General features: G+C 46.3%; 2 protein-coding genes across 2 annotated transcripts; both read left to right on the top strand.

The window, feature by feature from the left end:
* Positions 1 to 1,525: 1,525 nt before the first annotated feature.
* LOC142765986 (ipis-1-like) lies at positions 1,526 to 4,999 on the top strand. Its single transcript, XM_075867794.1, has 3 exons — positions 1,526 to 1,878; positions 3,014 to 3,395; positions 4,610 to 4,999. Exons 1-3 carry the CDS (start codon positions 1,526 to 1,528, stop codon positions 4,997 to 4,999), a joined length of 1,125 nt encoding a protein of 374 aa, XP_075723909.1.
* Positions 5,000 to 6,558: 1,559 nt separating this feature from the next.
* Positions 6,559 to 9,606, top strand: LOC142764885 (serpin B3-like). The gene is made up of 2 exons (XM_075865430.1): positions 6,559 to 6,809; positions 9,150 to 9,606. Exons 1-2 carry the CDS (start codon positions 6,589 to 6,591, stop codon positions 9,529 to 9,531), a joined length of 603 nt encoding a protein of 200 aa, XP_075721545.1. The 5' UTR covers positions 6,559 to 6,588; the 3' UTR covers positions 9,532 to 9,606.
* The last annotated feature ends 12,811 nt before the right edge of the window (positions 9,607 to 22,417 follow it).

Here is a 22,417-nt window from a genome sequence, read left to right as displayed (position 1 = left end):
AGCACAACACTTCGCTTTGTTCGTTTGTAGCCCGGAATTCATGGCACATACCCACTTTGGGGGATTGGCCAAGAAAACATATAGTATTATATTGACGATAACTGTACTATTGCTTACAAAAAAACAAAGATGTAGAAAGAAGACAGTATATTTAAAAAAACAAAGATTCAGGGAGTGAGGGAAAAAAACAAGAAAATGATCACTAGTATGATAATTATGCCTTGATTTTGGGAGCTCACCAGAGAGTTGATTTTGCTAAGCCGGAATAATTCAGGATGTGAGTGACTGAACAAACTTTATTTTAACCAGCGGATTCATGTCTCAGATTTATCTACATTTAGAAATCAATTCCCGAGCCACTTTTATTTTTGTTATTTGTTAAATTGGGCCTTATGTTGAAATGCGTTCAGAGTCTTGAATGAAATTACATACCGCATCGAATACATCTGTGACAAATTCCCAAAACGGAGGCACCAAAATTTATAACACTTTCTGTGGTTTAAATTTAAATCTAGCTTCGCAAACGGAATAGTTAGAAGTCTTTTCCTAATTACTGCGTTGTTACGACCCAAGATAAAATAATGTTCGATAGTTTCTGATTCTTCGCAGAACGGACACTTTGCTGGACTGCCAACGTTTTTTTTTTCCCTCGGTCACAAAAATAACTACAGAAATGATACTGCGGCAACTTTGTATGTACCAATAATTTCGAATTTACTGTTATCGATTGGGGCGTCAATTCTAGTAAAATTGTGTAGGATTATATGCGCGCGTGCTCTAGAGAAATTCCTATGCGAGTGAAGTAGATTTATTTTATTCATTAAACGCTAGTCATTTCTACATTTTGCCCTACTGGAATATTTATTTTTGATTATTTGGAAGGTTATGAAATGTTTTAGGCAAAAAATAAATTCATTTAAAAAAACTAATTATTTTAGGTGAGTCGGTAATATCTGGCCCTTCAAATCTTTCAGACTATATGATGCGCTCGACACTTGGCCGATCACCCTGAACTGGAGATGCCAATCACCCAGGATCATCATCACAACCGTTTGGGTAAGAGGACATAGTTTTATTTAAGTATCCTGCCGCCCGGTTCTTGGCCCATCCCCCTCTGTGGGTGAGCGCCATTCATGAGAGGTCATCATCATCATCATAAGCTTGATTATTCGAGCCCCAGCCTGCCACCTTCAAACGTGACTCTTTGGTTAATTGGCCAAGAATCTTTCCGATATGAAGGTGCAATTACCTCCTCGTGATTGCTTAACTCCTTAAAAAATGTAATCATCAATAGTGCCATTTCATTTCTTTATTTTTCTGATCACCCAACATTTTTAAACATTCTTGAACAATCCATGACAGTGGATACGTGCCTTAGAGTAAAAGAAAAGCAAACAAATTTCGGCGAGGCGCGAGAACAGGCCTCGTACGTGCGAGGACAGTGAAGAAGAAGCGTCCTTCGCCGCTGGCCGGCACGCGCAAAGAGTCGTTGCTTCTAGAACGAGAACAAGGAAGAGCCGTCGCAATGCGTCGTCGTGGGTCCTCCCCGTGGTCTTTTGTCAACAAGGACGACTACATGTCGGACTCGGGGGAAGAGCACGTCCCCGCGGCAAGGTCCTCCAGTCACCACCGCCGCAGCCCACAGCGCCACAGGTCGTCGTCGTCCCTCTCGTCCAGCAGGTCGCGTCGTGGAAGTCACCCGCCCGACTCGCTGATACCGCATCGCTCCAGCATCTCGTCCTCAATGACGTCGTCGATGTCGGTGGCTTCACGACCGTCGCACACGTCGCTGCGACGCGGCGCCACCTCGCCGCGCCGAAGGAACGATGACCTCTCATCCGAAATGGACAGCACCGATGAGGACGTCGAAACCAGGAGGTATCGTACGCGTCGTTATTATGAGTGTAATTTGACTGAAGAAATCAGCTGCGACAATTCACGTGGGGCTGAATAGTGCAAGAAAAGTTAGTCGTTCGTGTGCTCGACGTCAGCGCATATCTAAAAATCTGCGCGCTGTGTGACAGGACAGTTTTGCCGCACAAGCACACACATGCCCACTAGAGGAACAGGTATCATATGCTCGCCGCCCCCAAATACAATAAAGAGGACGCCAGGCGAACCACATATCGGCTCCGTTGGATCAGTTACGACAGGTCTCATTTATGGTCATGCATATTTTCCACAATGGCAGCTGAGTACCACTGACGCTGCTTTGCAACAACAGCTTACTTTCGACCTGCCCCCACACCATGGAAGGTCGTGTATTGCAACAAACTGTGTAATGAGCAGTGCGTCACTGCTTCATTTTTAATTTTCCATCAGTTGAGAAGCGTATACATGAGACTCTACCAATTATGGCCACGGTTCTTGCATTTCGCTAGAAGCAAAATGATTGAGGCCTGTGCATAATTATGTGCAAATTTTAGAACTCCAGGTGATCAGAATGCGCAAATAACCTGTGTGGAAACCCGCAAACTGGCGGAAAGTTGAAAATAGGAAAATAAAACAACTGCCCGACTGTTGCACGGAGCCTCAAGAGAATCCGCATGATTTTAAAGAAAGCAAATCAGCTTAGTTGCCGGAAAATTTGTCTTGGTCCAGAAACACCAGACCAGGACGAATTCTTCTGCAATATATAGGCTTTTATTTGAGAATCCATAAAGACTTTCTTGGGGCCTCGTGCTACAATACAGTGCGTGTCTCCTTTCCCTTTTTTGGTTAGACTTTCTGGAAACCTCAGCTACACCATCTCTCGTATCATCGCAGTTATTGATCGTCGAACTAAAGCGATTTTATTATGTTCTTGGGCTAGTCGGTTCACGAATTTCGAAAAAAGCCTAAAGTGCGCAAGGACCACAGGTCATAGAGACTTCTCTGCTTCATATGTCTGTTTCTGCTTTCAGCTCGTCATTCTCACGCACTTATTGTTTTTTTTATCTAGCCGAGTTCTCATTACACACACATCGTCGGTGATCACCGCACAGTATCGTGTATTCGCTCTCACTCCTCCCAGGTTGCGCGAGCCATCCTTTAACATGGCTCCCGAGATGAGCGGCTGCTTGCTGCAGTTCGCGGTGGACGTGTGCCACAAGCTTCGGGAGGGTGGTGACACGCGCAACCTGCTGGTGTCGCCCCTGCTGCTCGCTGGAATGCTAGTGATGCTGCTGCACGGCTGTGCGACTCGCACGTGTGCCTCTGCGGTCGCCCTGGGCAAGGCCCTGCACGTCCACTGGGCGCCGTTCCGCATGGCACGTTCCTACGACTGCGTGGCTCGCGCCACCCTGGCGCCCTTCCGGAGGCCCAGGCTTCACGTGCAGCGCTTCACCTATACCATCTTTATGGCGCTCTTCCACGACAACAGCGTGGCACTCGCCCGCTCCTACTACCAGATGCAGGTATCTCAACTCTCCTTTGTCGAACGTAAGCTTGAAGGGCTCCCGTACGACCTAGAGGTCATAAATACGTTGTGCTGTTGAAGTGGTGGATGAGTCTACAACGAGCAGCAGCCATGAGAATTTTTCGGAACGATGATGTAATAGCAGAGTGGCGCGCATCTGGTAATACAGAGGGCCCTCGTTCGTTTCGCTCTTCCCTACACTCGTCCACCTGTCTGTACATCTTGTCGAGTGTTCCTGCTCACCGCACGAAAAGGATGAGCTGCACAGGTGCGTGCATGCGAGCGAACAAACAGGTGTTGTTCGTGAGGAGCAGGTGACATCTTGGTGTTACAGAAGAGGGTGAGGAATGCCAAAAGGCTGGGAGTGGGAAAAAAATTGTTTTTTGCTTTTGTGAGCCGCATGCAGCTGGTGGAGCTGCCGCGTTTAGTATTGTTCATCGCGACAACATTATGAACTCAATGTGCGTTTGCTTGAGATGTTAGTTATCAGAGGTGGTTTATGCACCTTTGAACACTTGACAGAAGCGCACACAAACGGGAACTGCAGATATTTTAGCTGACATCAAGCAAAAAAATGAATCTAGGCAGGTTCCGTAATGTGTGGAATAGACAACTGGCGTAGTGTAAGCGCCGCACAATAGCTACGAAGGTATGGAAAACGTAGGCAGAGAAGGCAGAGAGTTAGACGCAGTTCGAGGAAGTAGTATGCAGGGGCAGGGATGAAATGGAATGAGTGCGCAGAGGATCAGGTACACTGGAGATAATTAAGAGAGCCCTCGTCCTTCCGTGTGACTAACGCACGCTGATAATCATTATGAATATTACTTATTTTACATCAATATAATAGATTTGCTTTCATTTTCAAATAAGGTTTTCATGGGCCCTTTTCTAAGTGTTATTGGCCCGATGTTAGCTGATGGCTATGGAATCTGAAGAGTTTGTAACACATGAAACAGTTCGTGCCTAACTCTCCGTTATTTACTATTGCATATATGTACCAAGAAGGGATGGGAAAATTTGTGTATAGTGTAAGAGAGAGAGAAAAGGTGGTGAAGGAAGGCAGGGAGGTTAACCAAGCTTTGGCTTCGTTGGCTCCTCTGCACTTGGGTAGAAAAGGAGTAGTGATAGAAATGAATAGTGAAGAAAGAAGAGTGAGAAAGAGGTGGATGAACAATCTGAAACTACCCATCATGTTGTCAACGCTTCCGGCAGGAGCGCCTGTCGTACCTGCTGATGAGACGCAACTTCGCGCACGACGCGGAGCAGTGTCGCCTCTCGATGGACGCCCTGGCCCGCGCCGTATCTTCATACTCCTTCAAGCCGGGCGTCGACGTCTTCCCGCGGGGCTCAGTGGACGAACACAGCATGGTCGTCCTGCTTTCGTGCATCCGGCTGGAAGGATCGTGGAAACACTCGTTCCAGAAGGTCAGCGGAGACTTCCACGAGACGCCCGAGGCCACCGTCACCGTGTCCATGATGCGACATACGGGCTCCTTCCGCATGTGCCGCTCTTCGGAGCTTGAGGTGCGTGACTTCCTGCGTGTCATCTTTATGCAATGTCGCTGCCAATATTATGCGTTTACAGGCAACGGTACGTCATAGTTGTCATTTTCACGGGAAGGCTGTGCCACTATTCCTTGTTTGCTCGAAATGAGGGGCTTCGTTACCGTCCTCATATAATGGCGGTTCGAATATTGAATATTGGGCGGATACGATGGACCTTTGTTGGCACCCGGATATGTTGGCTTTGCCCACACTGGTTTTGTATTAGCTTGATTGGACATTCACTGCACTGGCCCATCATGATGTGCTGCCAGTAGGTGTTTTTCTTCCCTATATCTTCAACCAATCCTGCCTGTTCGTTCATTGTTTCAAGAGCAGGGATATGGCTGCGCCGATTTTCGATGATAATTCTGACTTTAGAACCCCTGATGTCGCATACCTAGAATTGTCGCTTTTCACGCCTAAAACAAAGAAGACCAGGGACTGAAATTGCTTCCTAACATCATCATATAATCATGACTACACAGGTAAAAGGCCTTCTCCCCTATCCGTCATTCAACTAGGTGTATGCTTTCCTCTTCCACGCCATACCTGCGAACATTTTAATCTCTTCGGCCCACGTAACTTTGTCTCTCGTTTACGCGTTTGCCCTCTCTGGGAATTCAGTCACTTATCCTTAATGACCAGCGAATATGCTGCCTACATGCTACATGCTCGGCCCTGTCCAATTATTTTTCTTGATTTCACATGATATTCTTAACCCGGTTTGTTCCCTGATCCACACAGCTCTCTTTTTGTCTGTTAAGGTTACACCTATAAATTCTCTTTCCGTCGCTCGCTGCGTCATCCTTAATTTAAGCTGAACACTCTTTCTGCGCCTCTAAGTTTCTCCTACGCAGGTAAGTACCGGCAATATGCAGATGTTATATACCTTACTCTTCAGGGTAAGTGGCAGATTACAATTCATGATTTGAGAGTGCTTGCCACATGTGCTCTAACCCGTTCCTACTATTCTAGTTCCTTCAATCTCGTGGTTCGGCTCCACGGTTACTACCTGCCCTAAGTAGATGTACTCTTTCACAACTTCGAGTGTACGGCTACTTATCTCGAAGTGCGGTTCCCTTCCGAGGTAGTTGTTTATTATTTCCAAAAATACCTTCCCTTAAACTAGTTGATATGCCCTCAGATGAATATAGCATGACTTAGATCAACAGATGAGGGACGTATCTCCTGTCTGTATCTATCCGTGTCTCCCCACTTCGTCTAAGTCGCCGTGCAAGGCAAGCCGTGCTCAGAAAAAAACGCAATTCCGCCCTCCCTGTGCGCTCGCCTTTGTTTGTGTCGCACACCGACAGCGCGAACATCCTATATCTGAGTGAAGCCTGATCGATGGGCGAACTATTTGAGATCTATGGCTTTTCAGTCAGACTCTTCGTTACTATTTCTATCATCTTCACAGACTTTGTGTGAGACCTATAAAGCCATAGTAATACGTGGGCGCAAGAAACGTGAGGCAAAAAAAAGACAAGATGGTACTAGCACTGTGTTATTCTTCCATTTTGTCTGTCTTATTTTCGCGCTGTTTATTAACATTTAGTTATGCCAACTAGTCTTACATTTTTTTAACCTCTGAAAACTTCCTCGTGCCGCAGGTGACGGTGTTAGAGCTACCGTACGAAAACCGTGACATGTCGCTGGTGATACTGCTGCCGCTACGCCTCGACGGTCTGGCGGCGCTGGAGAAGCGCGTTACGGCCGCCCGCTTGCTTCACTGCGTGGCACGACTCGAGGAGCGGCACAACATGACCGTCTACTTGCCGAGGCTCAAGCTCAAGAGCGTCACCGACCTAGGGCCCGTGCTCAAGGACATGGGTCTGGGCGTGCTCTTCACAGACGAGGCGAACCTCAGGTGCGCGTTACTCCATTGTGGTACAAGGGCGGTACTTTGTCTCGGTGACCGAACGAGAGTACAGGCTCAACACTGGCCTAATCTAAATCAGGACGTGAAGCATTATTTGCGGAATACTTCCGAAACGTGTCACAAACGCCAGCGTCGTAAAGCACCAGCTGCTTTTCTGAAGCCCGTTGCCCCTCGAACGCAACCTTTTTCAACGAATTGACATGGACCAGCTCGAACCTTTCCGCAAGTTTCGTTATGGCAACCGCTGGATTGTACTCGGTGAGAGCTCGCCGTTAGTGCGAAGAAAGTTCGCTCTGCAGTCGAGTTATTTAGGGCCGCGCGCTGCAGAGCGAGGTTTGGGGCATGGGTTCTATTCCAAGATACGAAAATGTTTCTCTTTTTTTAGAGACGATCTTTCTTGGAGACCTTGGACGCAAAAAATTTGGTCTGTCTGTTTGTCCACCGTTAACGATACCCTAAAAGGAACCAAAGAGACCAGTTGATACCCCAAATGGCTTACCCCATCCGCAGCACCCACCAATGTTGCTCAAGATTCAGCGTTCATACTTGTGCAATTGTCAGTTAAAAAGCAATTATTGCGCATATCTGAGGCACCATAAGTGTATAATCTGTGTGTGCGTAATTTACTAAAAAAGGCATACAAAAGTAATTCTAAGTACCATAGCGTATATCACGCTGCGCTGACCATGCAACGCTTGCACGAAAAGGCAAGTGTTTTCAGCGCTTTACTACGACGACATGGTGGTGGCACCTACCCGTTGCTTTGCGTTCTACACCTTATCGCCTCCGATACCAGTGCGCACGCCGCGCACTTCGTTTTCCAAAATAACTGCCAGATAGCGCTCATGTCTCACGTGTGACATGACTTGATGCGCTCGTATACCTCCGCTGCATGGTCGAGGCACTCTAATGCAGTGCCTCCAGAATACCATTTACCTATTTCTTGCGCAGAACATCAAATAAATGTTTTCCTCATTCTCTCAACACGATTGACTATTGTCTTTTGATGACAATTGCAGATTAACATGCAGATACGGGGCCGATTTTCTTTGTCATTCGCACGTGTTCATGTCACAATGTCATAATCGTGACCGAAACAGTAAAGTTTCTGTGTATCCCGGCATAAACACTTTTCGTGTTGCAAATTTACCGCCATCTCCCCCCCCCCCTGCTGAAGTTAGTGTCCAACGAATCTGTATAAAACGATACTGATTGGAGGCGGTGGTGTGGGCAGGTTTGTTTCATTTTTACTTTATAGTAATAGAAGTGATAACCGCTTTGAGGTCACCGTAGTAGCCGCGATTGCCTCCACGTTTTTTTTTCAGCAAGCCGAATTCGTTCCTTTGGGTTAACTATTGTTTTCACGCTATTTTTCTGGTGTTTTCAATTTCCTTGGTCTACCCGTGGCAGTCTTAGAAGAGAATGGGTGAGTTCTTTTACGGGTTTCCTTTTTAAGTTAGAAAGCAGGAAACGGGCGCCGACAAAACTAACGGCCTTTTGACGTCATTTGACACCTCCATGAAAAGCGCAAAGCAGCTTCCATAGAGTTTCTCAGAAAATTACCAAGAGGGGAGCCTGGTGCCAGTGAGCTGCTGGATGCCAGGGAATGACAGTATATGTGAGCTTCGAACTCGACTTGAATATGATCCATGGGAGCCCAGGCACTCCGAAGACGCGTCTAGTTGCAAAGCGCTCCTTGCGTCAAGATGGTTATTTCTTATTAAAGAATTGCCTATTGAGCTAGTTATTTTTGACATTGCAAAGAAACTTGTTTTATTTGACACTGAAAATTGTGCGTCGATGTTGAATTTTACGACGGGTAAGAAGTAACAAACAGCCCGTAAACTTGGCAGGCACCGCGACAAAGTCAGCGTTCTCTCTGACACTTTGTCATCTGTTTCTTTCGTCATTTGGTGGCCCCAACAAGGTTCGTGGGCTCTCATTTTAGAATCTAATCTGTGCGGGAGAGATCAGCTCGCAGCAGCTTTGTTTTAGAGAAAGTTTATTTACGCAGTCGTATCCGCCTTTGAGCCGACGCCTCGATCAACACCAGCCAACACAAGCCTATGTAGTGCCTAGAATATGCATATACCGTCATTCCCAGCACTCTAGCAGGGCCCCTCAAAAAATTGAGTGGCGCCAGATTTTCCTCTGGGTATTCTTGCGAGAGTCTATGGCAGATGCAGCATAATCTTACCCGGGAACACATAGGTTCCAATTGCCGCCCTCACGTGGCCTTTCATTGCCTCCTTGATCGGCCCACTTTTTATAAAGGAAAAACGAACGCGTGTCCCAACGTTACTCGTGCGTCCTCTGTTTCACACTCAGGTACCTGAGCAAGGCGGAAGGCGCTCACCTCTCGGGCGCCCGTCACGTGGCCGTTCTGCACGCCAACAGGAAAGGCGCCGTTGACTCGGACAACGACGCCTCGCCTCCTCCAATAGGCCGCGACGTTGTCAGGGGGACGGTCACTCCACCGTCGGCGTCCGCCGGTTGTCCCACCAGTACTACGCCGGAAGGGGCACTGTCTCCTTCGTCTCCTTCCTCCCCGACAGCCGACTCTTCCAGCGGCATGAACACCAGCCACGTTCTCGACGACCCGTCCCGCTCCGCGTCGCAGTTCGTGGTCGACCGGCCCTTCATGCTGCTGATGCTCAAGAGAAGACCCGACGTAGTGCTCCTGCTCGGCACCGTCAAGAAGCTCGTCTAGTTTCCCAGAGACCCGACGGTATACGTCGGATACGCAATCGCTGCATTGCGTCGGGGTGCAGCCTCAACACCTGGTTCATAAATGCAATGCGCGCAATAGAGTATCATCGTGAAGTCAGAGTGCTTCGACGGCACCTAGTTTCATTGAAGCTAATTAAGGCACAGCCACAGTGTAACAATGATAAAAAACAGTTACAAGTGATTGTAGTATCAAGCAATGTTCTATCTATCGCTGCGTAGAAAGGACTTTTTTATTGATTCATATATTTAGGCATGGTTGGTTAAGCTTACTCAGAGGGTCTACTGTGTTCGTTCACTTCTACAATCGCACTATTAGTCGTACGTTGATCATAATGAAAAATTTTCTTGATCTTGTCAATAATATAAACTCATGTAGCTCAATTACTCTTTGCTTCTTCCTATACTTTTTTTTCTGTGATTACAGAATTACTTACTTTCTCTGCGATTACAGTTCTGCCTCTTGCATTCCCTAAACCATAATACCGGTACAGGAAAATCCGGGCTCTCTGCTACACACCTAGCCCATTGTATGCCCATTAGCAGTATATGTATTTCACAACTTCCTAGGTCAGGTCATCATGACGGGGATTCTTATTCCCCGTCACGGTGTAGGACACCATTTCACGACACACGAAATAGGTAAACAAGTTTCCAACAGCGACTCCTCAAGTTTATACAAAATTTTAAAAAAACGTTTATTGAGAGAAGTTGTGAGAAGCATGTGGGGGCAGCGGCTACTCTAAGGATCCGCTGGCCCCAGCAGCATACCGGACCTGGTCGAGAAGTGTCACTTGGATCTCCTTTTCTTCCCTGGCGAGCAAGGTCTCCATAATTGCATTCAGAAGTTTTATGCCAGAATCGGAATGGAATCGAATGGGAAAACGTCTTAGGTTATTCATATGAGTGAATCGGCTCGCAGTGGGCAGTTCCACGTCGGGACAGGCGACCCAACTCCCCAACGTTGCGAGCCCGTTGGACTGCAACATCGCAGTCAGCCAGCAAAGCGGGGCACCGCCAGAGCATGTACTCTAATTTGGCAAACCTTGAATAAAGCGCGCGACTGTTTGTCGTCTGAATTTTGGTATATATACTGTGCAAACATGCATATGCCCTGACCTTCAAGAGAGTGGCCGCGGGATTCCTTTTGTCCGGAACCACAGTGCCGCGCGTCACTGTACATCGTACTTGATTAATATAGGGCATTACGAGATGGAAGAAAAGGCCGAGCCGACAAACACAACAGGGCAGAGCACTCGAATGGTCTGCGTGGTCTTTTTTTTCGTAATACGCTATGTCAATTAAAGCACGACGAACTGACTCGCTCAATTTTCAATACTATAGCTGTATATCATCTTTACCCGCGTCCCCCAGCAGGAATCCGAGGCGTGTTACAATTCTGTGATGAATGTTTGATTACATGTAACTTCACTTGAAATAGGTTTCGGAGCCTGGTCATAGATGCTTATTTTTGAATGCGATGGCAAACAGACTCGCCAAAGTGTCCCATAGTGGGGCCATATAGTTGATAACAAGTAGTATGGTGCTACCCAGACGAAAACCAAGTCGCACGAAAGATTTCACTTGCACAATTCTCGGTCCCTACCCTACTGTCGAGAGAAGCCACGTGAGAAAAATATCATCATTATTATTACGCATACGGGTGTCTTGCCCCTCACCCGGTAGTCATGGTAAACTTTTATTAAAACAGGAGAGGTTTCAAGGGAAACCAGTCGCGAGTGGGTCAGCTTTCTTACAGTAAAAGGTGGAGAACCTACTCGCGGACGTCATTGGTCTTGGCTGCTGTCCTAGCACGTTGGATCATGGCTTGTTAGGCCGGAAGATTCTGGCAGCAGACAAGGGCCGCCTTGCAGTCCTATCTCTTAGGATTTGGGTTTGGCGGTAAAGGATCGAGCTAACATGTCCATATCACGTGGTAGGTGTCAGCCACCTCCACACAGTACTGCTGGCAGAGGCCGAAAAAGCAGCAGTCGAAATCGTAAGCGTGGCCCGGCACAGTAACGTATTGGTGAATAGACGGAGAAGTATTCTCTCATCCGTCTCGTCCTCACCTGCTTAGCGCTAACTATATTTTTTTTATTTGTTCGGTAACTAACTAGCCCAGCAATGAGTCTTGTATAGCACATAACTATCGCCAGATCGAAAACATGTGCAAACATTCAAATTTCATTTTTTTTCAATGTCGCCTATAGCTAGTTTGGAAGAATATCAATAGCTCGTATCCCATCGTCCGGAAACTTTAAGTTTATGAAGACCGGAAATAAGTGAATAAACTAGTTTCCCAATTGCTTGAATACATACCTGCCCTAATTATTTATTGACACAACGCTGGTTTCGTGATATCAGCTTTGAGCCTAATATGTGAATCGTAGATAAAATTGTCGATCACCGTTTTTTTCTAAAACGTTAATTCATTAGTGTGAGTGAGGAGGACCATTTGAAACACGGTGTAGGACAGTAGGTAATATCATGTCTGGACAAGCTTTCTTTTGCGAGCCTCTTCTATATAACGCTGCCACACGTATGTTGGGACATCACCTCACCCGTTCAGCCCTAGGAAAATTTTAGGGGTGAAGCACTTTAGGGCTTAGGTTTGTCCCTCCATGTCCGTGTTCAACACGGAGAGATTCGTAGATTTGAGACAGAGAAAAAGGTTTAACATCTAATATCAATCATAATTGTGACATAGTAATATAAAGAACGCCCCTAGAAGCACAAGCTCCTTAATACTTGTCGGTAACTTTAACATAGACATTATGAACCTTAACACCTAGCTTGATCATCGATGCTCACTGCCCGCTGTCATATGCATAAAACTGTTGCTATAGTCGGAAGACACGTGTGTAGATGAATGAAAAAGGCTTAAAATGGACGAAAAACTATGATGATCTTGACCGGCGGAGCAAGGCCAACACCTACAAGCACAAACCATTTATAATATTGGGTGACTACAACGTAGACATTATAGACATTATGGGTGACTACAACGTAGACAACGTAGACAGCGTAGACCTTTGAACCAAGCTTTCTCGTTGAATCTGTCATTGTATGTCACTCAATTTACAATAAATGAGGCAACGGTTGGTGTATGAGACACAAAAAAGTTTAACAATACACTTACTTCAATCACAATTGTGACAGAACAATACACCCACGTACAAGCACAAGCGCATATACTAATCTTCTCTATATACTAAACTGCTTTAAGTATACTAATCGGTGACCTCAACATTGGCATTATTGACCTTAGGACCTCACTTCGCCCACTCACAATTCAATTCCTCGAGATGCGTAGAGAGAGAGTGAGAGAGAGACGACTTTACTAAAAGAGGAATAAAATGTCCAGCGAATTATTGCCCTTGGGCTCTGGCGGCTGCCTCGGCCCACTGGACGGCCCACAGTTGGTCCTCGAGGGCAAGGCTGAGCAGCGCACTCTCCCAGCACTTTCGGTTCGAAGCTGCGTCCCCTTCTGGAACCCTATCTCTGTCACACTCCCATAGCTTATGTTACAGGTTTGCCCTGGCCTCGCAAATTTGCAGCGTGACGGATAAAGCGCTAGGCAACAGAGATGCTAAATCGCCGGGTTCGGAAACATCCTGGTATGCAGCTGTCGCCACGAGACCACCTACTTTTTGTTCAGTGTTTATTGCATTGGCAATTTAATGGACACTCGATTGTTGTCGGCGCCATCTTTGCCATGTCCCGGATATCTATAATTATCTATATATACATAAAAGGCATGGAGAAAAAAATGGGAGAAAAAAATACAGGCACCGACCATTCAGCATTCGAACCAGTGAAACCTCGTTCCTCAGCGCACAGCTTTAACCAACAAGGATACGCCACTCAATATGTCCGTCTCACTAACCGTGAGCTATGTACAAACACCATTTACCACGGGCTTACTGTTAACAAATGCACAAGACACTTTCCTGTACAAATCATATACTTCGACAAGCCATACATGCTTTCCCTAGACATTGACGTGCCTGAAGGCTTGATCACTGCTGTTACGCCTGGCAGTCCACACCGAACGTAAATGCCTCTGCAAAGACAATCTGTTTCAAGGCCAGCGATCGAGCCTGCCTGACGCGATCAACTCAACGACGTCATCAAGCGGCGTCGCCGGTCTGTCACGCAACGCACAGCGAACTCTCTAAGCCCACGAGCCCATTGAAGCAATCGGCGCCTTCCAATCTGGCGAGTCTTATGCAATGCGCGGCAACGTCACTCGTCCCTGGGTTGAATTACACGCAGCGGCTCTGGATTTGATGAGCATGACGCGGCCCAGCGGCGGGCCCCAATGGAAGATTCTGACATCATGGCCAGCGGCGCTTCTTGTTGCATTACCTCTACCAGCTGCCTTACCTCTACCTTTTTGGATAAATGCGGAATAAAAGTAGTGCACAGCTAGATCCATCACCCGCAATCTAATCTGGTAGAGCGTTTGCAATCCGTTCCGAAACCAATATTGACAGCTCTTTGCTACGAGCACAAATGCGACTGGGGAGCGTGTATTTCTCCCACTATGTTCGCCGTGAGATCAGCTCCTCATGAGAGCACTGGTTTTAGCCCTGCAGAGCTTGTGTATGGCAGGGGTTTGAGAACACCATTGCCAATGCTACGTGAGTCCTGGGAGAGATTCGATGAGGACCCTACTGTAGTTGCGTATGTTTTAGACCTCCTTCAGAGGCTTGGAAAAACAAACGATCTTTTGGAAAGCCACATGAAGGCTGCACAAGTGTTGTCGAAGAAGTACTACGACAAATCGGCGGAGAAGCGCACCTTTGAAGTAGGTAGTCAGGTAATGCTGCTGCGGCCGTCCAAAAAGAACAAGCTTGAGGTTCGTTGGGAAGGGCCCGCCAAAGTTATATCGAAGCTTTCTGATACCAATTATGAAGTGAAATTAAGAAGGCGGCTAAACAAACTTTACCACAGTAACTTGATGAATTTATACGTTCAACGTCAAGCGGTCGTAAATTTGCTTTTGAATGCTTCAGAGTAAGAGGGAGCTGAAACTTGGACCTCTAGTGATGTAATAAAAAAGGTATCGAAGGTAATCTTAGAGCAGATGAACCTAGAGCCTAGGTTGAGTGAAGTCCAGAAGGAGGACCTGAGAAGGATTTTTTCCGAGTTTAAAGACATGTTTTCGGACCGTTTTGGAAGTACGACGGTAATTGAACACGATCTTGAGCTAACTTGCGAGGAGCTGATCCGTAGCAAGCCATATCGATGTTTCCCTGTGCCAAAGCAGATCATGAAAGAGATCAATAAAATGCTGGAGTTGGGAGTCATAGTGCCAGGCGAGAGTGACTATACATCCCCTCTAATATTGGTTCAAGTGCCGGGAAAAAATGCGAGTCTATGCATCGATTATATCGGCGTCTTAACGCCATCTTAACTCGATACCAAACTTTTCTGATGCCAAACCTAGAAGAGAGGGTAGAAACTGTGTCACACTCTAGCTCATATTTCCTCGTTAGACTTCGTGCGAGGGTATTGGCAAGTCCCCCTTATGGCGTGTGCTAGACGCTATGCCACATTCGTTTTTCCATTTGGAACGTCTCGTCCACTTAAGCTGAGCTTTGGATGGTAAAATGCATCCTGTTGTTTTTCAGGCTTATTGGACTGCGTTCTTAATGGCCTCTCTTAGTTCGTTCTGCCGTATCTTCACGATGTCGCCAGCCATCTTCTCAGACAGCTGGTAACGACATGTCGAACATTTACGAGTCGTGCTGAACAGGTTGAAAGAAGCTGGTCTTACCGTGAAACCTACTAAATGTCAACTAGGGTGCGGCGAGGTGGCTTACCTGGGACATATTGTGGGGCGTGGCCGGCGTAGACCTTCAGAAATTAAGGTAGCCGCCGTGTGATCTATCTAAGACCAACCACGAAATCTGAGATAAGAGCATCCTTGGGCCTTGCTGGATACTATCAGCATTACGTGCAAAGCTACTCTAGCATTGCTAGTTCTATAACTGACGCACTTCGAAAGTCCGAGCTGGTTAATATAGTATGGGACTCCGAAAAGGAGAATGCGTTTTGCCAGCTGGAAGGCCCTAAGCAAAAAGCCCGTTCTCATGGCACCCGATTTCTCTAAGAGACTCGTGATTCAATGCGACGCGAGTTATTGCTGCATGGGAGCTTTATTGTGCAAGAAAGACAGTGCTGGTAACAAAAGACCAGTTTTTATTTAAGTCGAAATCTCAGCTGCAGGGAAGAGGCATACAGTACCTCTGAAAAGGAATACGCTTGCCTCGTGTGGGCCATTCAAAAGCTAGCCTGCTATGTCTCCGGTTCGAGGTTTAGGGTCGAAACGGACCACTGTCCATTAACCTGCTTAACTAACATGTCGCCTTAAAGTGGATGGTTACTGAGGTGGAGCATGATACTCCAACAACACAACTTTGACGTTTTCTACAAAAAAGGAAAGCTAAACGCTAATGCCGACGCATTGAGCCGTGCGTATTTTTAGTACTGTTTCCACCTTTCGGTTTCTCGCTGGCGACTCGGGGCAAAATTTTGTCCTCATCACGGCCTTCTGAGTGCTCTCGTCCAGAGTGATCTCAAGGAGGAAACTTTATGTTGTACTCTATTTCATTACGTTGTTGTACGTGTAAAAAGAGTCTTGTGTCCCACATGTGCCTCTTGATGTAGAAGGAACGAAATTCCGATAGACACGTAGCTAGGTATGTGTTGTACTATACTCTGTCTGGTATTCTGTCGGGTGACCGAGGGCACTTGCTCGTGTCGTGTGTTGTCTGTTGTCGAACCGTTCTTGAAAAGTTGCAGAACCATCAACAAGTGAGTGTGGAAACCAAAAATTGTCAGACGAGACTGGTGAAGCTGGCCGACAAGTTGTGGGGACAAGCCAGTAGAGCTGCGATCCATCCTCAAGGAATGTATGTTTTCACGGAATTGAGCCTAGAGTTATATTCTCCCCATTGCCCTAGAGGCAAACCTGGAGGTACCTGGCGAACGAGTGCGCCTGACATTCGAGCAACGTGGAAGCAGCTCGTCTTTCCGGCGCATTGTCTGGTGGCGGGGGTGCTGTTACGCCTGGGAGTCCACACCGAACGGCAATGCCTCTGCAAAGGCAATCTGTGTCAAGGCCAGTGATCGAGCCCGCCTGACGCGATCAACTCAACGACGTCAACAAGCGGCGGCGCCGGTCTGTCACGCAACGCACAGCGAGCTATCTCAGCCCACAAGCCCATTGAAGCAATCGTCGCCTTCCAGTCTGGCAAGTCTTACGCAATGCGTCACTCGTGGCTTGGGTGCAACCACGCGCAGCGGCTCCGGATTTTATGAGCATGACACGGCCCAGCGGTGGTGGACCCCTTTGGAGGATTCTCACATCACGGCCAGCGCCGCTTGTGGTTAGACTTTGGTAACTCAAAAGATCCACCCGGTGCCTATAAAAAAAATCCCTGCGGCGCGTCGCCAGCAGTGGACTTATGCGGCAGAGAGAAGCCGACGGATGCGTGCGCGAGAATAAATCTCGTCTCTTCGAGTCCCTAAGCTGTCAGCCACAGTGCCGAACTTGTAACACCTCTATTTTTATGCTCTGCATAATTTTTGCCTAAATTCACCGTCGTCTTGTCCGCTCGTCTATCAGCTCTGCGCAGAAGCAGTCGCGAGCTGGGTAACACACGCTACCAAACGGCTGGTGACCTTGGCGGCGGAGCTCGAGCAGTGGTGCCTTCGGGACCGTGTTGGCGTCTCGCCTTCGTAAAACTAAAGGGGTGGGTTCACTGAAGCACATAGTTGTATGAAAGGGGCATTTCAAAACGTTCCTAGCTCCACTTTCACACGAAACAACGAGAAGTATTGCTCGCCTCAGGTGCAGGACTATTCGGGAAGTTGCTCGTCCTATCGTGCCTGAGAATTCGTATTTCATCGAAGTGCGAACCGCCACTAGACAGACAAACTGAACTGGCTGCCCTATATGAGTTGTAGTGACGCTTGCACCATGAAAACATAGCCCGGTATCGTTGTTGCAACCCTGTACATATAACCAGGAACCTTGTGGACTGACCTCCCGAACTTCTTGTGCACAACTTTTATGCGGGATGCCTGCTAGATGGGCTGGTGATAATCACTGGAGATTACAACGTTAATTTACTTCGACGTGAAAACCAGCGGTTTCTCGTGTTTCTCGATGCCAAACTTGGACTTCACCTCCTGTAGGACGTCACGCAGTAAAGTACTCACAACACCACCTGTTTAGGTATTGTGTTTACCGCATTGAGGACAATTCAAGCGCTATCGACCTTGTTAACTACCTTTCGTGTGGTTCCTAAATCTCATAGCCTTACTTCGTATAACAGTCCAATGTGTTGCCGTCGCATCCATTACTTGAACCTTGTGGAGAAACTGCTACTTTTTGGTGTGGTGGCGCAACTTTGCACCAAGCCTTTCTTTAATGCTAGGTAATATCCTTAAAACCGGTGAACCGATTCACTCACTCCCATTTCTCAGCCGACGTCGTGGATAAGACGGTGGTGGTGACGGCGGTACCCCTCGAGCAGCCCCGTGCACCAGTTCGTTGCCTGCGAGCGAGGAAGTGTCGCTTAATACGTAGACATCCCTATTTTTTATTTTATTTTACCCACAAGTACAGTTCATAACGGCTTGTCGGAGACACGACCGTTGGCGAAGTTGTGGACTGCTGTCTGGGAGTCGTTGACAACCACTTCAAAGGAAAGAAGGAAGGGTCGGGGTGGTGGTATCCACTTTGTTTGTTTGTTTGTTTGTTTGTTTGTTTGTTTGTTTGTTTGTTTGTTTGTTTGTTTGTTTGTTTGTTTGTTTGTAGCCGAGAATCCATGGCTCATACCCACTCTGAGAGATTGGCCAAGAGAACATATAATATAGTCTCATATGTACAATAACTGCACTATTGCTTACAACAACAAAAGAAAAAAGATATAGAGTGAAGACAGTATATTTAAAAAACAAAGACAACAGAGATTCAGAGAGTGACAAAAAAAGAAGAAAATGGACTCTAATATAATAACTACACCTCGACTTTGGGAGTCGAACAGACAGCTGAGTTTGCCGAACCTGATTCATTAGGTATGTCTCAGATTTATCCACATTTCGAACATTACTTTCCGGCCCGCTTTTTTTAAGTGTTTGTTAAAGTGGGCCTTATGTTGAAAAACGTTTAGAGTCTTAAATGAAATTACACACGGCATAGAATGCATGTCTGTGGCAATTTCCTAAAACAGAGGCACAAAAATTTAGAACATTTCGTGTGGTTAAATTTAAACTTAGCATCGCAAATGAAATTTGTTTGTTTGTTTCCCTGGGATGATGGCTCATACCCACTCAGAGGGATTGGCCAAGAAAGTGTAGTGCAGTTTTTCTGTGATCATTTAAATGTGTGTAATGAATTGGTAATATAACAAGACTAACGTAAAAAAACAACATAAAAAGAGCAAACGAAATAAAAGTAAAGTTGAACAATTTTGAGAATCGGGGTGTCAGGATTACCACTCAGCTGCGTTTACTTCACTCTGCCTTGGGGAGTAATAAATAATAATTTTTTGATTGAAGATCACAAAGGTATACGCTTGGTTGCCTGAATATATTCGCAAATGGCATTGAAAGCATCCCTGTGGCAATGTCCCAAAACTGAGGCACCAAATTGCGAGCGCGATAGTAGCTTTCTCTGCCGTCTCCACGTGCTCGGTGTGTACCGTGATGCTAGCTGTAGATTTTTTATTTGCTTGAGGTAATATTTTTGGTTATACGTTCACCAGCAAACATTTTTTACATTCCTTTTTCTTTCATTCTTTATCTCAGCATGAAATCTACATTTTTATGTCATACGACAAACTGCCAGTCCATCGCAGCAGGTACTTGTCGTTTCATTGTAAAAAAAAGACGAAACGAAACCTGACTCCTAAATCCATTCTAGGTAATTGATTTCAGAGGTTATAGATGATAATGAAAACTTTTTTTTTTTTGTTCCTTAAAAAGATTTCTGGGCAAGTGGGTGGCGTCCTCTGTCCAGGGATCCACTGGCCTTTCCGGTTCGCCGTGCTTGGTCGAGCAATGCTAGCTGACTTTGCCTAACTTTTTTAGCAAGCCAGATCTCCCACTTCTGGGGTCGAGATGCTATAGAATATACCGAGAAATTACGAAATCACGTTCATACACACTCTATTATTGGTGAATTGTTCTCATCGGGTGGACATTCATATGCCGGTAGCAGCATTACCATCATTATCTACAATTCATTCACCGAAGACAACACGTGCATGAGTAGTTCAATTGCAGTTCCCGCTCCTTGGGAGCCTCCTTATTGGTTCATAGTCACCGGTATAACTGTTCTGCTGTAGTAAGATTCTTAACCGAATCAAAGTAGTTTCATCGCAAATCTCTGCATTACTAAAATTGTGTTTCATCTAAACATTTTATAATTCACTAGATTTAGAAGTAATATATGATCTCTTCTATCTACATACTCATTTCTTGGTCAATTTCCCAGTGTGAGTGTGAGCCATGCATTTACATCATCAGCTCCTGCTGTTTGTTGTTGTTGTTGTTGTTTCCCTGTGCAAATGGCTCGTACCCAAAGGGGGGGGATTGGCCGATTATAAGGTGAACTGGCCGGATACTGGCTGATTTGAAAAGACCAATGCAAATTTGCAGAAAAAAAGAAAAAAATTGTGAAACCGTAATTTAACAAGAATACTGTTTAGTCGCAGTGATTTATTTCTGAACGGCGAATAAAACATCCCCGTGGCTGAAACCCAGGGTAGAGGCTCTAGATGAAAGAAGACCAGGTTGTGATAATTGCAAGCTCAGTTTTTGAAGAGGTGGTGCTAGTATGGTTTGCCTGAATAAATCGAAACGGCGACAATGTAATAAAAAATGACTGATCGTTTCGTCTTCATTAAAGTAAATGCACAGAGGGGAATTCAATATACCTGATCCATGCAAGTAAATATTAAGGGAGGTAACGCGGCAACAAAGTTTTGCGATGACAACTTCCATCATCTTTGAATTACATAGTTCACTACGCCAAGAAAATAACAAGTGATTGTACTCCGGAGAAGCCGTCAGTGCAGGGTCTGTTACCTCGCTCTCAAGCTAGTTTCGTGGCTTATTGCCCGTGATGTGATTCCTCTGGAAATAATCATCATCAAGCTGAGAGCCCTTCCAGAAGTTTCAACGTGTGCCTTCTCCGAAGAAAAGATTCAGTGCTGGACGTGAAGCCCTAACAGTGCACAAACGACAGGCACGACAGGCCGTGATAGATACTCCTCAGCCACACCCCGGATTTCTCGATCTGCTTGACCTGTTTCCAAGTTTCTGGCATGCAGATCCGAAAGCACCGAAGCTTCTAGCTACGGACGCACTAGAACTAATCAAGGCAACCATGTCTGCGTCTGCGCACAGCACGACATTGACGACAACACATGACGCCAGCGGGGCGAAAGACTCTACACCTTCCCTCGATGGACTATTATCAGCAGCGAAATTCTTTCAGTTCGATGTGGTCGAAGAAACTGACGTCAATGACGACGTTCCTGCAAGCGGTAGCATTCACTGTGAGTGTAGTTTTCGCTCCGAGTCGACGAGCTCCCACGATGGCGAATGCGAGTTCTCGAAGCGACCAGGAGCTACGGAGCGCACTACGAGCGTCGAGACATGGATATGGGAGCCCGGCCAGCTTCGTTCCACCGTCGACACTTCGACGCCCTCGAAGAAGCCGCCTAACTTGTCTTGGATCTTCTTTCTCCTGGTGGCGGTGTGCGCATCTCTGATGCTCACGACGTATGTGCGCTACCTGATAAACAGCACCATAGTTATCTCGAAGAACGTCACCAGTCGAGCACCGAATATGTCGTTCAACAATGGGTCGATGGAATCCCGTGGGGTCGGTTGAGGATCGCTTCCTGTTCGCCAAAAACGACGTTCCACGATAAAACACGATCGTAGTTTTGGCAGTCGCACTGCAGGAACAACCCAGCTACCCATCGCCAAGTACTTTTACGCAATTCATGGAATGTTACTTATTTTTCTATGTATACAGTCTAGAGCTAGTTCCCTATAGCCACGCATCTGATTCAAACACAACGTTTGCGTCATTACTCGTTTCATTTCTGTCTACTGAGCTTCCGAAGGAGAAGTGTGAAGTGTCACCCTGGGCGTCACCTGTACAGTGGCCATAACCAGCTAGGCGCCTTTGGCATGCACAACTTGTACAAATAAATGATTTAAAAAAAGGTGGTTCACTGCGAAGACGCGTGTGGTAATTGTTTATATTTTGCAATTAGGGAGTTGAAATCAGTTATGCAAAACTTTATTTCAGTACAGGAGTGAGTGCGTTTCGTTACGTTCTAGGAGCCTTCCAAAACCACCGATGCATTTGCTCGTGCGTGTATGTGTGTGTGCGCGTGTGTGTGTGTGAAGGGGGGAGATACAATGCTTATGCAACGTGGCGATATTTTTCGCTCATTTTTACTAACCGAATAACATTGGTACTTCTCCCCCTCCATTTTTTTAAGTAATAATCACGACCGGAACGCTCCACTTGAGCAGCGCTCTCGCATAGAACCAACGACGCGAGGCAATACATCTTATCAATTTAGACTTTATTAGGAGCCTCACGGTGACGGCAAATTGAAAAGTACGGCTAATTGGGTTGCCTATATAAAATTTTTATGGTAATAAAATTTGTCTTATCTGGGATGGGCAGTATATATTACATTTTCGAAATTGATCTGCTAGGATATCAATGCATACATATAACTTAACCATGACATTTACTATTGGATACTTCACAAAACTATTTGGCGAAGGCAACTTATTGTTTTATGAAGTTCAATGCACTG

The sequence above is a fragment of the Rhipicephalus microplus genome, chromosome 6 (genome assembly GCF_043290135.1).
Source record: "Rhipicephalus microplus isolate Deutch F79 chromosome 6, USDA_Rmic, whole genome shotgun sequence".
NCBI lineage: Eukaryota > Metazoa > Arthropoda > Arachnida > Ixodida > Ixodidae > Rhipicephalus > Rhipicephalus microplus.
This window is presented reverse-complemented; position numbering and strand designations above follow the sequence as displayed.